Source organism: Amorphotheca resinae, assembly GCF_003019875.1.
Source record: "Amorphotheca resinae ATCC 22711 unplaced genomic scaffold M430scaffold_11, whole genome shotgun sequence".
Lineage (NCBI taxonomy): Eukaryota > Fungi > Ascomycota > Leotiomycetes > Helotiales > Amorphothecaceae > Amorphotheca > Amorphotheca resinae.
The window spans coordinates 662893-679254 of NW_020194481.1; the positions used below are offsets into that span (position 1 = coordinate 662893).

At 47.1% G+C, this 16362-nt stretch overlaps 6 protein-coding genes across 6 annotated transcripts; 3 read left to right on the forward strand and 3 right to left on the reverse strand.

Moving 5' to 3' along the window:
• Nucleotides 1-158: 158 nt before the first annotated feature.
• On the reverse strand, nt 159-4846 carry M430DRAFT_61128 (hypothetical protein). The gene is made up of 6 exons (XM_024868900.1): nt 4588-4846; nt 4438-4538; nt 4005-4391; nt 3137-3956; nt 815-3087; nt 159-765 (listed from the first exon to the last, which is right to left on the reverse strand). Exons 1-6 carry the CDS (start codon nt 4839-4841, stop codon nt 299-301), a joined length of 4302 nt encoding a protein of 1433 aa, XP_024717903.1. The 5' UTR covers nt 4842-4846; the 3' UTR covers nt 159-298.
• Nucleotides 4847-5327: 481 nt separating this feature from the next.
• Nucleotides 5328-8233, forward strand: M430DRAFT_22072 (hypothetical protein; the record flags this gene model as incomplete). The annotated part of the gene is made up of 5 exons (XM_024864629.1): nt 5328-5570; nt 5622-6440; nt 6494-6661; nt 6763-7671; nt 7724-8233. 5 exons carry the CDS (start codon nt 5328-5330, stop codon nt 8231-8233), a joined length of 2649 nt encoding a protein of 882 aa, XP_024717904.1.
• Nucleotides 8234-8360: 127 nt separating this feature from the next.
• Nucleotides 8361-9764, reverse strand: M430DRAFT_108019 (hypothetical protein; the record flags this gene model as incomplete). The annotated part of the gene is made up of 3 exons (XM_024861188.1): nt 8361-8487; nt 8543-8726; nt 8780-9764. 3 exons carry the CDS (start codon nt 9762-9764, stop codon nt 8361-8363), a joined length of 1296 nt encoding a protein of 431 aa, XP_024717905.1.
• Nucleotides 9765-10530: 766 nt separating this feature from the next.
• Nucleotides 10531-11352, forward strand: M430DRAFT_22074 (hypothetical protein; the record flags this gene model as incomplete). Its single annotated transcript, XM_024864630.1, has 3 exons — nt 10531-10828; nt 10882-11015; nt 11065-11352. The coding sequence occupies 3 exons, from the start codon at nt 10531-10533 to the stop codon at nt 11350-11352; spliced, it is 720 nt and encodes a 239-aa protein (XP_024717906.1).
• M430DRAFT_270703 (carbohydrate esterase family 4 protein) lies at nt 11344-12700 on the reverse strand (the record flags this gene model as incomplete). Its single annotated transcript, XM_024865514.1, has 4 exons — nt 11344-11812; nt 11859-12087; nt 12153-12482; nt 12530-12700. 4 exons carry the CDS (start codon nt 12698-12700, stop codon nt 11451-11453), a joined length of 1092 nt encoding a protein of 363 aa, XP_024717907.1. The 3' UTR covers nt 11344-11450.
• Nucleotides 12701-14569: 1869 nt separating this feature from the next.
• On the forward strand, nt 14570-16220 carry M430DRAFT_22076 (hypothetical protein; the record flags this gene model as incomplete). Its single annotated transcript, XM_024864631.1, has 3 exons — nt 14570-14590; nt 14869-14928; nt 14982-16220. 3 exons carry the CDS (start codon nt 14570-14572, stop codon nt 16218-16220), a joined length of 1320 nt encoding a protein of 439 aa, XP_024717908.1.
• Between the last annotated feature and the right edge of the window lie 142 nt (nt 16221-16362).

Below are 16362 nucleotides of genomic sequence, written 5' to 3' on the forward strand. Positions count from 1 at the left end.
TGTAATGAATTACTCGTTTCAATAACAGTGTTTTCGAGTTAGCTGAGCCTATCAAACCCTGCTAATCTTCCCGCTGGAGACTTTGACAGGCCTTTATACTTGGTTCTTGCAAGTTGCAATGGACAAGAAGACTATGTTCGGGAGGAAAGGAAAGAAGTGGGTTGGGGCACGAATCTTGATAAGGCAAGACTTAGCAAGGTGCCAGAAAATTTATACACTACATATACACCTCTTAGGGTATGCCCACAAACTATCCTACAAACGCCAAGCCATGTGATTGTTCCCAAGCATTCATTCGTTAATTCTCTTCGGCTTCGAACCCCTCTTCTAATTCCTCCTGAAGGTCGTCGTCTTCCTCGTCAACAGCCACAAGCTCCGTATCCGCATCCTGTACAGGCACCACCAGTTCGGTTTCCGGCAGACCCCTCTCCGCCCTCAATTGCTGTACTTTAGCATTCGTCATTTCGTAGACATACTGCCCCAGATGTTCCACACTTTCCATCTGAGTCTGCCCAGGCACATCTTTGCCTTCTTCCTCCTTCAATACTCGTTTGCTGGGCCACAGCTCTCCCGTAACGAGCATTAACTTGTCCGGTCTCTTCAGAAGGACTTCAAAAGCTTGACGCAGTTCGAAACAAGACTCAAAAACTTCTCGCCGTCCGAGTACATATAGTCCTAGACGAGCTCTGGATAATGCAACCGTGAGACGCCTAATATCGCGTAGATAGCCGACGCGAGAGGTACGGGTTAGTGAGAGAATCACATCTAGATTTACGTCAATATATATTTGAAAATGGAGGAAGAGAGGACCCACAGTCATTCTGTTCACCCTGGTATTTGTCAACAGTGGCGACAATCTTAGGAAGACCAAAGAGAGGATTCTTGGAACACCTATGAGCGAGCACATCTTTGATCAGAGCGCGTTGGCCGGCATAGGTAGCGAGTATTGTGATTTTCGATGCCGGGTAGCCAAGGAGGCGCATGTATTGGTATATAGCAACGGCATACTCGGCTTCTCCTAAATTCTGTATGAAATGCGGTGTAGGCTCTGACTCTCCCTTACCCTTATAATCGGGTACTTGGATGAACTGGTAATCGTATTTGAAGCCGGCATTTGCAGTCTGGAATTCGGGCAGGTCGGACAAGAGGGGCAAGTCTCCTAAATTCTGGTAACGCCAAGAGTAAAGAGTTGCAATTGAGGGACGAGCACGACCTTGTTGATCAAGATGGATTGTGGGAACACCAAGACGGACAAGACGAGAAAATAGCGATTGCTCAAGGTTGGCGTACTGGCGGAAAGCTAGGTTTTGTATAACGGGCGAATTTTGGAAGTGGTCACCACAGAGAACCACGCGTTGCAATGGCATCTTGCCGTTCCTTGGGTTTTGCAATGCAAGAGGGATGAAGTTCTCAATTTCAGTAATCTGAGCTGCCTCTTCCATGATAACATTGTCATAGTGGAAGCCGAGTGATGCTATTTCCCGCCTTCTCATTGCCGCATGTGTGGATGTCATGGCAATGATTCGGGCTTCATTGGTAAGGAGGTAGTTTGCTTTATCGCGATCACGTCGTAGTATCTCAAATGGTCGAATATCCGCCAGCTCCGTGAAAATCTTCGCGACGTGATGGTAACAACCATTTGCAATATCAAGAACGGTGTCCTTGCTAGCGTTGGGTGGGAAGAGAGGCTGAGGCGCATTGGCGAAATATTGGTGGAAGGGAAAGGCTTCCACGATCTGTTCGGCAGTGGCCTCTGGTAACTTTGAGAATTCATGGAATCTCTTCCAGGCGGGTTCGACGTAGACAGAGTTGAAATACCCTGCCGTCTCTGCAGAACTACCATGTGCACCAGGAGCATTAAAATTTGCTGCAAGGCGATCAACTTCTCTCAGATATCCATCTCGATTTTCAAGGAAAGATTCCACTCTGCCATGTTTGCTAAAATTGGCTTCTGTGTCTAGTTCTTCCTCACCATGGCCTAATCGTAGTAGATGGCGCTCATCGATATCCAAAGCCACTATCTTCTGGAAGAGTTGATTGAGCGCTTGATTACTATGTGCGATGAGGAGGGTTCGCTGATTGGGGAAGTTGTGGTAAAGATTGTTAATAATTTGTGTTGCAACATCGGTCTTTCCCGTCCCAGGAGGTCCGACAATTACTGTAAGCCCAGGCTGAGTTCCAGATATAATGGCCTCAATTTGTTTCGGTGTGAATCTGACATGGTTCAGTTTCGGGGCGTCCGTTTTGTATGGTCCTGTGCTTGGAGGCTTGTAGGTAGATACTTGAATTGATTGCGGTTGGACCTGCGGTGTTGGCTCGGCATCACGCCGCCGTTTCTTTGAAGGCTTTGCTGGGGCAACTTCAATAGGCTTCGAAACCGATTGTAATACGTACGGTGGCCCGAAGCTGCCATTTGCATCGTCACTCGGTTCCACTGTTCTGCCCGGTAAGCTCTCAATCAGATGCTGCCAGTCCAGGAACGTATCCCGATAATCGATCTTCTCGATTTGATTTGCGAGGTGCGTATAGGTAGCTCCAGCTGGGTCACCATAGCCTAGGAACACTTCGTGAAGCCATGAAGCTAGTGGTACATCTGACAATGTCAAACTCCGGATTGATTCTAGAATCGGTTTGAAGTTGTTCTCTCGGGCTCTTCTGCGGATGATGACGTTCATACTCTCGTAGATGTCAGGCTTTCCACTAGCTACCCGGTTCATATCATCTCTGAACATAGCTGCATCTAGCTTGACTTGCAATCTGCGCGTCCTTGGGCGGCCGTACCCATTGGCATGGCCGTCTTGGTCCCTTAGTGAGCGCCCCTTATCATCCTGAACTTGAATGATTTCAGCAGCACGCAGGTATCTCAAGCCTAGCCTTTCTGCATCAGAAGGAGTCGTGCTGCCATTTGTGATCATTTTTGTGTCATCACTAGCCTGAACGGCCAGTAAGAACACTACGTCGTCTGGCCGGAGGGAGTCCCATTCACGTCGAATGTTATCTGCCATACGGCTAACATCAAGCACGATCTCGGCTCGAACTGCTGCAGGTTTGTCATCTCCAACGAGAGGTGGAACTGTTTCCAATATACTTATCTAAAGTTAGCAGTGTTGATGAAGTGCGTCGATGAGAAACTTACGATAGACTAGTGATTGGCAATGCCATCTTGGATACACCTTCAAAGACAGTCTGACCCGCACGGCCGGCTATTGGCCGCATACGTTTTATGGTATCCTCAACGTCCTTTCGAATCTCGTAAAACGATTCGCAGCGATGAAGGATGAAGGATCTCCATAGGAAGTCTCCGACTGCAAGATACTGTAAGTTCAGCTTGGGAATAGCCAATGGTTGTGAACCATCATAGCTATCATTTCTTAACAATGCCGGCTCAAACAATGTGAGCTCCGTGGGGAGGATGCTGAGATCACGTGCAGTCTCTTGAAACGTCTTGCGCTTCTCATGCGTTGACAACAAAACCTCGGTCAGAAATTGACGATCTGCCACGACTTTCGTCGAGGCTGGATATGACGTGCGCAAATCCAGCAAGCTACAAAGCTCACTAATTTCAGCATCTGTGAGGGTTTCCAAATGACCTTCAAGCTCTGAACGTTTATCAATGGATGCATAGTTTGATAACGCCAAGATTGTCAATTTCTCCTTGAAATGCTTGAGGGCTGTACGTTGTAACGTGGCAAGTGTTGCACAGTGTCGTTCATATGCTTCTGTGCTGCTATGTTGAATGCCAGTGTGATCGTCGATTGAGAAATAAGTATAGTGCTTAAGGAGTGCATAGAGGTCCCTTAAGAGACCATTATCCTCGTCATTGAAGACAGGAGACATTCGGATAGCCGAAAGGGTGTGTAAGTCCTGTAGGAGAGTATTAACGTATCTTCTTGTCGGCAACTGACTTTGAAGGTCTGCCAAAAATTCGATGAAACGTTCGCAATATCTTATATTCTCTGCAGTTCAAGTCAGCTGGATCCTTTCTATTACAATGCAATACGTACCTGATTTGCCCTTCTCATTGTAAAGCTGGTTGAAGAAATCAAGAATAAGAGTAAACAGCCAAGACCTTTCAAAACGGAGTCGAGGCTTAGTCAAATCATCAGCGGCATCATACCGCTTGCCTGCCGCTCTCCAAGCCTTCCTCAATTGAATGCTCTGGCCAAGCTTCTGCTCCCGCTTCTTGTCGCTGGAGAGATTATGCCATATGGAAATCGAAACCAAAGGAGCGCACTCCTTCCTTACTATACCACTATCCAACGATTGAAAGGAACTGATTATGAAGGTAAGGAGATGGGTTCGAATGGTCGCAGATAATGTAGTATCCAGCGTCATCGAGAGGATTCGGCGAAAAAGAGTAGAGAATTCCGCAGGGTTGTCCGTAAATATGTCTATATTGTCAGCGCAAGTCATTTACCATAGCGCCTGGGTGCTCACCCCATGTTGGAAGATGTTCCCGTGTTTTAACATTCGTGATCAAAACGATAAGAAGGACGTGAAAATTGGACGAATCCTCGGAGTATCCTGGCCAAAGGTAGCTATAAGAGCTATTAGCAAAGCATAACCAAGTAGAGCATGTCAATGTACTTCTCTAGAATCCGCAGGTTCTCCAGAATTAGAAGTGACTTGAACGCGAAATTCTCCTGTTCCAGCACATCCCATATTTCAGATTTCAAGACGTCTGGCTTGACTTTGACCTTGGCTCCCTTCTTTGATGCCTTGAGCCAATGCTCTTTCGCAAGTTGCGCAAATGGTGTTTCGCCCTGTAAATCTGCGACTGTCGGCCTCTCATCGTCTATCTCGCGCTGAGGCTCTTGATTCCCTCTCGTTCTTGGCGCCATCGTTGCTGTTGCGTCTTGAACAGGCGCGGCGTGCCTCGAAATAATTTCGCGACATCAGTCGTGTTTTTAACGAGGTTCGGGAATTTGATAAAGCGCGACCCTCAAAGGAAGACCCAGGCCTATATACTAGCTCAAAAGGACAATGAAATGGCCTTGAAATCTTGGAAGACTTGAATATTGGCAAACTTAAACATATCTCAGCCTTACTATTATATGCTTTTCATGCAATTAAGGCCCTGGTAACGGTGCGATATAGCTTGAGTGAATACGGACAATACGTACATAATTGTCTACAACCACACCTGGATTCCGCTAAAAGAAGAGACGCCCAAAAATAGCCGGAGCTGTAGGTTGTGTCGCGAATCTTTACTTCCATCTCCAAGGACGCCAGACAAGGACCAGTTTCTGCTACAGTGACGACCTCAACAGCGCCAAAGCCGGATTTAAAGTCTCGAGTTGAGATCGAACCGGCGCCTGACCGCTATCATGGCTGGCCATGAGGTGCAAGCAGTGGATGCGTTTGGGGAGCTTCTGAATGAACTGTTGGTGAGAGCTGAGCAGGTCAAGCAGACGAATACGGTGGAACCGCCTTTAATCAAGCCAGACTTTCAAGATATTCTCGAGCGGGTGGAGTCAACATTCTTCTCGTCTGCGAAGACCCTAGAGTCGAGGAAGCAGAGCCATGCAGTCATCGATATTGCTATTCGAGACAAGTTCAACAACTTACTGGTGAGCCTCTCATCGACCCGCTCATGCGAAATTCCATCTGACGATCGATAGGCCTGCACGACGATTGATACGCCGTATTTTGTTCAAATGTGGAATCTACTAGATATCACATCCTTTCTCTCCGATGACGAACAATGCGATTCTGCCCTCTTGTTCTGGTTAGTCGAGGAGCTCTTGGACAGTCAGACGATCTCCGGTTGTCGAAGGATTTTTGACTATTTAGAGTCAAGAAGGCAGAGGATTACCGCGAAGCATTTCAGCCAGAAGAATCTGGTCATTCTACGGAGCTGTAATGAATTGCTTCGGCGACTTTCACGAGCCGAGGACACCGCATTCTGCGGGCGAGTCTTCATATTTATGTTTCAGAGCTTCCCATTAGGTGACAGAAGCTCTGTCAATCTTCGAGGCGAATACCATACTGAGAATGTCACCACATTTGATGAATTACCCTCCAAGGAGTCGGATTCTGAAAGAATGGATGTGGATTCAGATCCTAACTTAAAGTCAAAGTCCACTCCAAACGGTACTGCGGGCAAACCTGAGGATTCGAGTGTTAAGGGGGTCACTTTCTCTAAAACTGAAGCACCTTTGAGCGTTGATGAATTATATCCAATATTCTGGTCCTTGCAGGGAAGCTTCAACCAACCGAAAAAGTTGTTCGATCCAACAAACTTCTCCGGATTTAAGGCTGGACTTGAAGCCACGATGGCTATGTTCAAAACTGTTCAAACGGAGATGGTTGGTCGCCCTGTGAAGGTTACAGAAGACGGCAAAAGGGGCACAAAACGGAAGAGAAGCCAAGGGGACGACGACCTAGCAAATGCATTCAATCCGAAGTATCTTACTAGTAGGGACCTATTCGAACTTGAGGTATAACGTACTCAGATTCCTCTGATTTATTCTTTACTAATGCCCACGATTAGATCAGTGATCTTTCATTCCGGAGGAACATTTTAGTTCAAGTCCTGATTGTCTTGGATTTCCTCCTCTCTCTAAGCGCCAAAGCGAAAGAGAAGCTTTCCAAAGCTAAATTGCCGGATAACCCCAACAAGTCTGTTATGTATGCGGACCAATTCCTCAGTGAAGATGATGTAAGTACTCCGTATTTTGATATTCTCCTATACACGTTTCTGCCATATCAATGGATCTCCCGCCGCATATTTCTTGTGCTATTTTTGCTAATCAGCAATAGACAACGTGGGCGCTTGACATGAAACGCTCAATCGCAGAATACTTAAAGCAAGGGGTCGAAGGGGCGTTCTTCTACCGGGTAGTCGAGACTGTTCTTTCAAGAGACAAGAACTGGGTTCGCTGGAAAATAGAGAATTGTCCATCCATTACAAGACCTGCTGTCTCCCCGGAAGAATACGTCGCCGCAAAAGCTTCAGCACGCAAAGCCACTACTAACAAGCGACTTCGTCCGACACCTTTAGGATCGTTAGACCTCAAATTCCTCTCCGAAAGTGACGATCGAGATGTATTAGAGAAATTGAAGGACCCTGCGCGATATCGGATCCCCTCAATCAAAAGCTTCAAGAGTAAAATCGAATTAGATGACATGGACATCGATATGGCTAGAGATGAGGAATCGAAGAACGCCGCCATCGAGTCTAAGGCAAGCAAGAGCTGGAGAGTTTTGCGAATCGCCAGCACAAGCAAGTTGGTTGCTTTTGATAAGATCGAGCGCTCTGATAAGATTGACGAAATCTTCCAAGATGATGTTGTCAAGCCTGAAGTAACCACTAATGGTGAGGATGAATCCCAGGATGCCGATGGACGTGTATTTCCTGAAGATCGCCGCCCAGTTGTTATCTCAGGTCCAAGCGGAGTTGGCAAGGGAACTCTGATTAAGATGCTTATGGACAGACATACCAAGGTCTTCGGCAGAAAGGTTTCTCATACAACCCGCGCGCCTCGGGAAGGAGAGGTTCATGGCGAGCACTATTTCTTCGTCTCTAAGGAACAATTTGATGTTCTTCGTGACGGGGATGGTTTTTTGGAATACAATACTTATAATGGTAGCAATTACGGGACAAGCCGAAAGGTCGTAGAGGATATCATAGCCCAGGGCAAGGTACCCATCATGGAGATGGACATGCACGTAAGCTCGACCATTCCTATTCCATTTGCTATTTCTCTAACAATCACTCAAGGGAATTGAACAACTTAAAGACCTGGGATACGCAGCGCGCTTTATTTTCCTTGCTCCCCCAAATCTCTCAGAGCTTGAACAGCGATTACGGCAAAGAGGATCTGACCCGGACGAAAACATCCAAGCAAGACTCGACACCGCTAAGAAGGAGGTTGAGCATGCGAAGTTGGAAGGATTCTATGACAAAACGTTCGTCAATGACGATCTCGAGACTACCTATAAGAATCTTGAGAAGTACATATTCGGTGATGATGATAAGGATGAACCTCCGAGATCAACACCAACGGAGGAACCGAAGGAGTCTTTAGAGGTGACAAATACGGAGGTCGAAATGGCCGATGGCGATGCACCAGCAGCAGAGGTAGCAGAGGCAGCACCGAATGAGGTTGTTTCGGCTCGTTCCGAGTTATTAGAAGCTACTATGAAGACGGAAGAAGAAACGGCAGCACCAGCAGAGGATCATCTGCCCGCTGCAGAGACCAAAGCAGTGGAAAGTGATTCGACGAAATGAAATGGATATGCCCCCGGTAGCATTTTATACTTGTACAACACAAAACCAGAAGTGGGTCAGAAGGCCCTTGCACGATGGCGCTTTAGCATGGACATCAAAACAGAACGTTCCTTCAGATGGTTCTGTTCTATGTTTTGACAGACTTTTGAACCTCCTCGTAGGTGGGGTAATCGGTGTAACCAACCTCTCGGTCTGCGAAAGGGCCATAAAATCGTGATCGATCATAGGCATTCAATGGAAGACCGTTTTTGAGCCTGCAATGCTGTTATCACTATTGGATGCTTTGCGTTTTGAATCATAAAGACTTACCTCGCGACAAAATCCGGGTTGCTCAGGAATAGTCTGCCGACAGCAAGTGCATCATAGGTTTTTTCTTCCACCACGCCCCAGCAATTCTTATCGTTCCAGCCTCCTGCAGAAAAGAAAGGAGTCTCTCCAAAGATCTCTCTGAAGACCTTGAGATCGATATCTAGCATACCCCAAGACTGCAAAACTGCAGTGTCTAATTAGCCAAGCTCAATATTCGACCCAGGGACGGTCACTTACACTTATTCTTCACCTCGAGGCTGTGTAGCTGCTCATATCTCGGTTCAATAAAATGCACATAACTCAAGCTATGCTTCCTCTTCAGCTCCCTACACAAATGGCCCCACGTCTCAAGCCTCTGGTCGCTTCTATTCTGGTTAAACAATCCAAATGGACTCAACCTAATCGCCAACCTGTCGTCTCCCACAGCCCGTGCCAACGCATCCATCAACTCCAACACAAATCTACATCTCTTCTCTGGACTTCCTCCATAGTCATCGGTGCGTTTGTTGATATTGCTGGCCAAGAACTGTTCGGGTAAATATCCGTTCCCTCCATGCACTTCCACGCCATCAAACCCACACTCCTCAACGGCCATCTTCGCCGAGGCGACATAATCTGCGATCTGTTTCTTGATACCTTCAACGCTCAACTCCGTAGGTGGGAAGTCGCTATACTTGACACTCGTACTCGTTCCAGGAGGCGGATGCGAATACACCTCATCACCTTCATAGGGCGTCGCACTTGAACTGACCGTCGGGAGACCAGTATGGTGCGGTATCGACGCTCGGCCCGAGTTCCAGAGCTGCGCGTAGATGTATCCTCCTTTTGCGTGCACGGCCTCAACGATCTCTTTCCATCCTTTCTTTTGCTCTTCGCAGAAGAGACCGGGGACGCCGGGCATGCCATTACCCTCTATAGAGGGGGGGAGTCCTTCGGTAATGAGGAGGCCGCCGGGGGTGGTGCGCTGGAGGTAGTACTCTTTCACCAGGGAATCGGGGTACCAGATGCGATTTGGGGACTCGGGAGTAGGGTTAGGATTTAGAGGGACACCGCGGTTGCGGGTCAGAGGGGCGAGGACAATACGGTGAGAGAGTGTGATCTTGCCATTGCCAATGGTGAGCGGGGTGAAGAGGGCTGAGGAGGCCCCTCTGGGAGCATCTTCTTTGGCAGCAACCCCATTGCCGGGAAGGGCTGCTTCGGCGGATGGGACATCGGTAGCCATTATCTGAATGTATTTGACAAGGTATATGGAAAAGAATGGCAGAAACGGGTGTACAGAAAGGACAGAGCCTAGAGTCGCCAGGACACAAACAAAGAGAACCCCACAAATAAAAAAACCTTTGATAATACAAAATGATGGGCCCTGCTAGCTGATATCCGGAAAGTCGGGATTTCACCAGCAACGAGGCAAATTCCTAACCTTCCAATAATTATTATTATTAGATGAAAGCTTGATAAGTCGATATCAGACCCAGAGAGCTCATAGTTCTCACAAGATTCACAAGACAGACCGAGGTCTGAGAGAGTCGATAAGCTCTCCTTATCGTCCAAGAACCCAGCAATCTGTTGATACAGTATAATGTTCGGGAAAACATCGGAAGCGCCTTGGACCGAGACAAAGCTCAAGAGTGGGTGCGCTACTTGGTGGTAACTGGGGGTTCTTGTGGGTGGGATGAAATTATGAAATTATGAACATTATGAACATTATGAACATTATGAACATTATGAACATTATGAACATTATGAACATTATGAACATTATGAACATTATGAAATTATGAATAATGAAGTGGAGCTGGCAAGGCTGAAAACGAACGAGGCTGTCTTATCGAAGCGATAACAGTGACATCTTAACGTTGCTAATTCAATGCGGGGAGAGACGAACAGAATATTCCTTCCCCATGTTTGAATGAAAAGAATTTCTCCAATATAATTCTTCCGAATCTCATACCCTCACCTCATCTACGCATGTCCCTCGTACGCTCAAAATGCTCTATCCGTTGTCGATTCTCGCTCTCGTCCTTCTGGCTTTGATCCACACCACTCACGGAAACGGCGATGGACAAATCAGTGCCACTCCCCACTCTTCAGATGCGATCCCGTACGAGACTCGAGTGTATTGGATGCGCCGGGCCATTTCCGCACTGGCAGAACTCGACTCCCCATGTCCATTCGCAGCATTCGGGTCGGTGGTCGTGAACCACACCGACACATCTGATCCCAAGGGAAAACTGGTCTGCATGGGTGTGAATCAGGCAGCGCATGTTGGAAATCCTACTCTACACGGTCAGCGAATTCGTAGAGCCTGGGGTGAAGAATGCCAATTGATGATTGTGTAGGTGAGATGGCGACGATTGAGAATTGCTCCAAGGTCCTTACGGACCTGGATGGTCTGTATAGGTTGAGTCCTTCGGAGGCTTTGAAAGCCTACTCGCAATTGAGCCTATACACAACCGCAGAGCCTTGTCCAATGGTACGCTCCCCACCTCCCCCGCTCGGGATGCTTGCTCATTCTTCCCCAGTGTGCCTCTGCAATACGCTGGTCGGGCTTCGCAGAATGTATCTATGGCACCAGTATCGAGACACTCATCAACAGGGGCTTCGGCCAGATCTCAATACCGTCCCAGGAAGTGTTTGCAGAGTCGACCAAATTGCCGGGGGAGACGGTTCTGATCGCGGATGTTTTGGCAAATGAGACGGACCCGTATTTTTCATGGCAGTTTAATCACAGCTATCCGTGTCCAAAGGGGTGTGAAAGGGGTAGTAGGGATAAATTTTGCAAGCTGCAGGTGACTGACCACGAATTATGAGAGTAAATACAAATTATAGACTGTAGTAGAATAAGCTAAGAATGAATTCATGAGATCGTTATTAACATCTGCTCGTGAATAAAAAACAATTTAGTGATCTAGACTGGGACAGGCTTATGCTCGGGCCAAGCGTTCATCATCCTCGGTGCCTCCGCTCTCTTCACACCAGGTGCCAAGTATCCTGGCTGATACGGGAATTTCTCTCTGAAATGTTCCGCAATCTGGGTTCGGGTTGCAACCCACACACCCTCCTTAGACGCAATGTACTCGACGATCTTCTTGAGGGCCATGAAACGGCCTGGCTTGCCAAGAACACGGCAGTGGAGGGCAATGGTCATCATCTTAGGAGACCCTTCGCAACCTTCTTCATACAAGACGTCAAATGCATTTTTGACATGATCGTAGAAGTCGGTTGGGGAGCTGAAACCGGTTGGGACATTGAATTTATAGTCGTTGCAGTCTAAAATGTGTCAGATATATCCAAGAACAAGGTGAGTGAGGCATACCAAAGGAGTAAGGAACCATGAGCATTCCCTGTGGCTTTTCCTCATCCTTTTCAGCTGGGACATCAATCCAATATGGTAGGTCGTCCGCATAAGAGTCGGATTCCCACACTAATGGGATTCCCATCTCCTTGAAAACTTCCCAAACCAGGGCATGCGATCTGCTGGATAGTCTCCCATAGTACCATCCCTTTGGCGGCGCACCACAGGTCTTGGTAAGTGACTCGATCTCCTTTAGGGATAACATCAGCAATTTGCACAGGATTGGGGTACAGATATCAGAGACGTTCTACATACCTTTTTGATGTACTCCTTCTCCTTCTCAGGCGGCATGCCTGCGTAGTCTACCCAGCGGTAAGCGTGTGCGGCAACATCGTGCCCATTCTTTACTGAGGAGATGCCGACGGCAGGGTTATCCTCAATGGCCTTCCCCACTGCGTAGAGAGTGTATTTGTAGTTGTATTTGTTGAAAAGGCGGAACAAACGCCAAACACCGGCTCGAGATCCATAGTCGTATTCAGATTCGACGTTCACAGCTCGCTCCTGAACCGCGGGAGTACCACCGGGTGCCTCCCATATATGTGTCTCCGAGTGCAAGTCTCCGTTCAGAACAGTATGCTCAGCGCCCTGTTCATGTTAGCAAGATAGATCTTGATCCTCATGACAGAACACACCTCTTCATAGTTGATCACAAAGGAAACAGCAATCTTAGCTCCACCGGGCCATTGTGGGTTGAAGGATTGCTCTCCATAGCCCACTAGATCTCTGGGAAAGTCATATTTCTCACGCCATTGGAACTCAGGGACCTTGTCAGCGTCGGGAGGAAGGGGGTAAGGAGTAGTCATTTTGATAGTGAGTGCTGTATAATTAAGTCTTTGGAATTTGGCAAAAAGAAATAACCAGCAAAGATGGGAAGCAGAAGAATATATAAACGGCTCTATCGGCCTGTGCCTATCCCACCTTAATGACGGATGCCTTTCCTATCAAGCCAGGAACAAGTAGCAATGATAGAGTAGCTATCCCCTGTCCAACGGCACGGCTGTTGCGGGGAGGACTTGATAAGCCGCGGCGAAGACGCAGCCCCCGGAGATTTGACGATATGAAGGAACGGAGATGGGCGATAGGAAGGCGACCCATTCTCTGGAGGTGAACTGATAAGAGTTGGGGATGTCCCACACGAATCACGACCTACTACTGTAAACACTCCGTATGCCCCGCGCGCTGATCGGATCATCGGACGGTATATCGCTCCAGGAGTCGAGTTTGGTCAGCGCAAGGCTGAGAGAATTAACAAGCCGGAGAGCCAAGAGCGGCCACCAAATGAGAAGTGGGAGGGAGAGGAGCAGCACTAGCTACTGAATAATAATTGAACCCTCAATGATAATTGAGATACTCCAAGTCCAAGACATCAAAACTACCTTTAAGGAGATGTTCGATAATATGAGCAATAGAGAGAATCAAAGTCAACCAACCCCACGCATGGAAAAGGGGGTCCAGGAAGGTTTGGTTAGACCCCTAGATGATTACATAATAATACTGTAGAATTCACAACTGGTGGTTTTCGTTCACCCTACCTACCTAATATTTGCGGCTAGGTATGAGCCTCCATCATCTGAACTACATCTCATGTTGCGATATACACACCGCGGATCCTGCCAACGTTGAAACTTCTTGGCAGAGCCTGGATATTGCTGAGCCTATTAGCAGAATCCTCTTATCTGTTGCTCGTTGCTGTTGGAAGTAGTTTGACAACGATTAGCATAAAATTAATTGTCTTCGAGACTTATCACGCTGTAGGCTGAGTCCAAGGGAGCTCTAGGAAAAGGTTATTCTTTGAATGCAGAAGACTCAAAGAAACATCTCTCTGGTTTAGAGGCACTTGTTCTCCCATGTCCTTTATATGTCCTCAATTACTCTCAGACTCTCAGTCTCTCAGGCACCCTGTAAACAAATTCGCATAGTGTATATTTTTCTGTTTGTTGCCTCGATTTTTAGTTTCTAGCATAAACCTCCCCGGGAGTAGGGGCGTAGTTATGTTGTTCTGTGTACAGAAACTCTGAAGGAAAATGAGTCTCTAGGTAGACTCGATCTTCACAAACTCAGGGCTGAACTCATAGTTTGTATACAAATTATACAAAATAACTCTGTTTACAAACTACTAGAGGAGCTGTTGTGTTAGAGAAAGTCTTTCTACAGCAAGGTCTGACAAGATAAAGCTAAGATTTCTTAGATCTTAGAAAGCGTGCCTGTGAATCTGTAATCTTGTGTATCTTCTAGATCTGTAAACAAGAATGCCTGTAAGCTTTGATTTTCTTTAAGATTGAAAGTGAGAAAACTAGGCAAGCATGTCCTACACAAAGCATATCTGCTCGTACAGATCTTTGTCCTCTATCAACAAATTCACTAGAAATATTAGGAACCTGTGGCTCCTTCGTCCAGTCCTTCGTCCAGTCCTTCGTCTAGTCCTTTGTCCAGTCCTTTACACAGCCCTTTGCCTAGTTCTTCGACCGATTCTTTGATCTTCTTCACATACCTCTTCGCACAGTCCGTTACCTACTAACAATAACCCTCTTGACGAACAACTTTCTCTCAAAACATCTGAGTTCAGATCTACGAATCCACAGCCTATTCGCACACGTCTAACTCTCTTCGCATACATCTTCGTGTGATTCTTTGCAGAGTCCTTTCTTACACAGATCTTCTTTGTCGTAAAGATGGCAAAGAGTACTAGAAAGGTATGTGATTCTCTTGTTCTCTTAACGATTCACATCTCCTTGACGATTCACATCTCCTTGACGATTCACATCTCCTTGACGATTCACATCTCCTTGACGATTCACATCTCCTTGACGATTCAAACCTTTTTGACAATTTACACCTTGTTGATGACACCTCCCTGATGATCACATGCCCTTGGTCATCTACACCTCCTTGCCGATTTACACTTCCTTGATAATTCAAACGCTCTCGATAATTCACATGCCCTTGGCGATTAAGCTAACCTGACCTCTAGAATACTAAAAACATCAATGCAGACAAGACGACCGCCCAGATCCGTAATGTGGCTACAGAGGTATTTAGATTTCTCCCCTGTTTTGGCACACTAGCAAAGCTGACAATACAAAGATCAACAAAACAAGTGGTCTCCTCAATCTACCCATGGAAGTAAAGCAGAGAATCTACGGCTATGCCGTTACACACTCCGATCCCATCATGCCATCACAGATAAAACCTCGATCTAATAAGTTTTACTGGTCACAACTCCAGAGCGATAGCGGCAGCCAATGCCTTGTACCGCTTGCTGTGGTTGAATTATCGAGAACTTGTCACCAAATCTACGATGAGGTCGTCACGTCTCATATATTTTATAAGAGCAACGTTTTTAGTTTCAGATATCCCGAGCACGTCATTACATACCTCGTTGCGATAACTCCAAGCCGTCTCTCAGCGATCCGATCGATCCAATGCGTCTTGCCATTTGGTACCACTCGGTTTCACGATGGAGGACCAGATGTGGTTCGGGCGTTCACACTTCTCAACGCTTGCAAAGGTCTCCAAGACCTCCAGCTTGATATCTTTCCCGAGACAATCTCCAACAAGCCATCAGATTTCCAAAAGATGGCGGGTTATAAGGAGCTCCTGGAAGCCGCTCGAGGCTTACGAAGCATCTCCCTTACTCTCCCACCTAACCTTGTGGATCAAAAACCCTGGAAAGACGCCATATTGCCTGTCCTCCAAGAAGAGTCGAGGCTGGAAAGAAACTTACCTTCAGTGAAGTCGCTCAGGGATGCACAACGAACTGCGAAACTAGACATCATCGGCGAAGGTAGACTCGGTGAGGATAGGCAGCCAGGCATAGTTGCTACTCGCACGCGTCAACAGAAACGCAATTTCGAAATGGTGGATCCTGATGGGATACTCCCTCCGAGAGTTGTACCCAAATATTCGCTCAGTGGAGATCTAGCTTGGCATATCTTTCAGATATCTTCTTCAAGACAGAGCGAGGAGAGCATCTACGGAGTCCAATTTCTAGTCAAGTCTGCACCGACGTACAATGATCCTGGACAAGAGTGTTGGGAGGACGTTTCGGCCTTGGATACTTGTGTGGCGCGAGGATTAGTCTTGGAATTTTATCGCAAAAATCCAGAAGCCGATGGCGCGAGGCACGTCTTGCATATTTGGAAGCTTGACGTCCATAATGAGGATGACAAGGATAGGAGAAAGCTGAACAGCTTCACCAAAGCCCTTGAGACGCGCATTAAACGACAAGACGAAATCAAACAGCGGATAGCTGATGCCATGGCTCGGGAGAAAACTAAAGCCAAGGGCAAGAAGGCAAAACGTGGTTCCGCTTCCAATCACTAAAGCCTGCATAAAGGTTGCAGTCTGCTGCTCTGGGATGTTGGGGCACTATTGTTGATCCCTATCGAGGGACGGGATTGCCCGGTGGCTGGGGAGTCAATAGCATTGTCCTCAACGACCATAACATTGATCAAGATGTATCATA

Coding starts and splice junctions, on each gene's coding strand:
- M430DRAFT_61128 (XM_024868900.1), bottom strand. CDS start 4,841: ATGGCGCCAAGAACGAGAGGGAATCAAGAGCCTCAGCGCGAGATAGAC. Junction 3,088..3,136: donor TTGCCAATCACTAGTCTATC/GTAAGTTTCTCA, acceptor ACTTTAGATAAG/TATATTGGAAACAGTTCCAC. Junction 766..814: donor CCAGGGTGAACAGAATGACT/GTGGGTCCTCTC, acceptor ACGTAAATCTAG/ATGTGATTCTCTCACTAACC.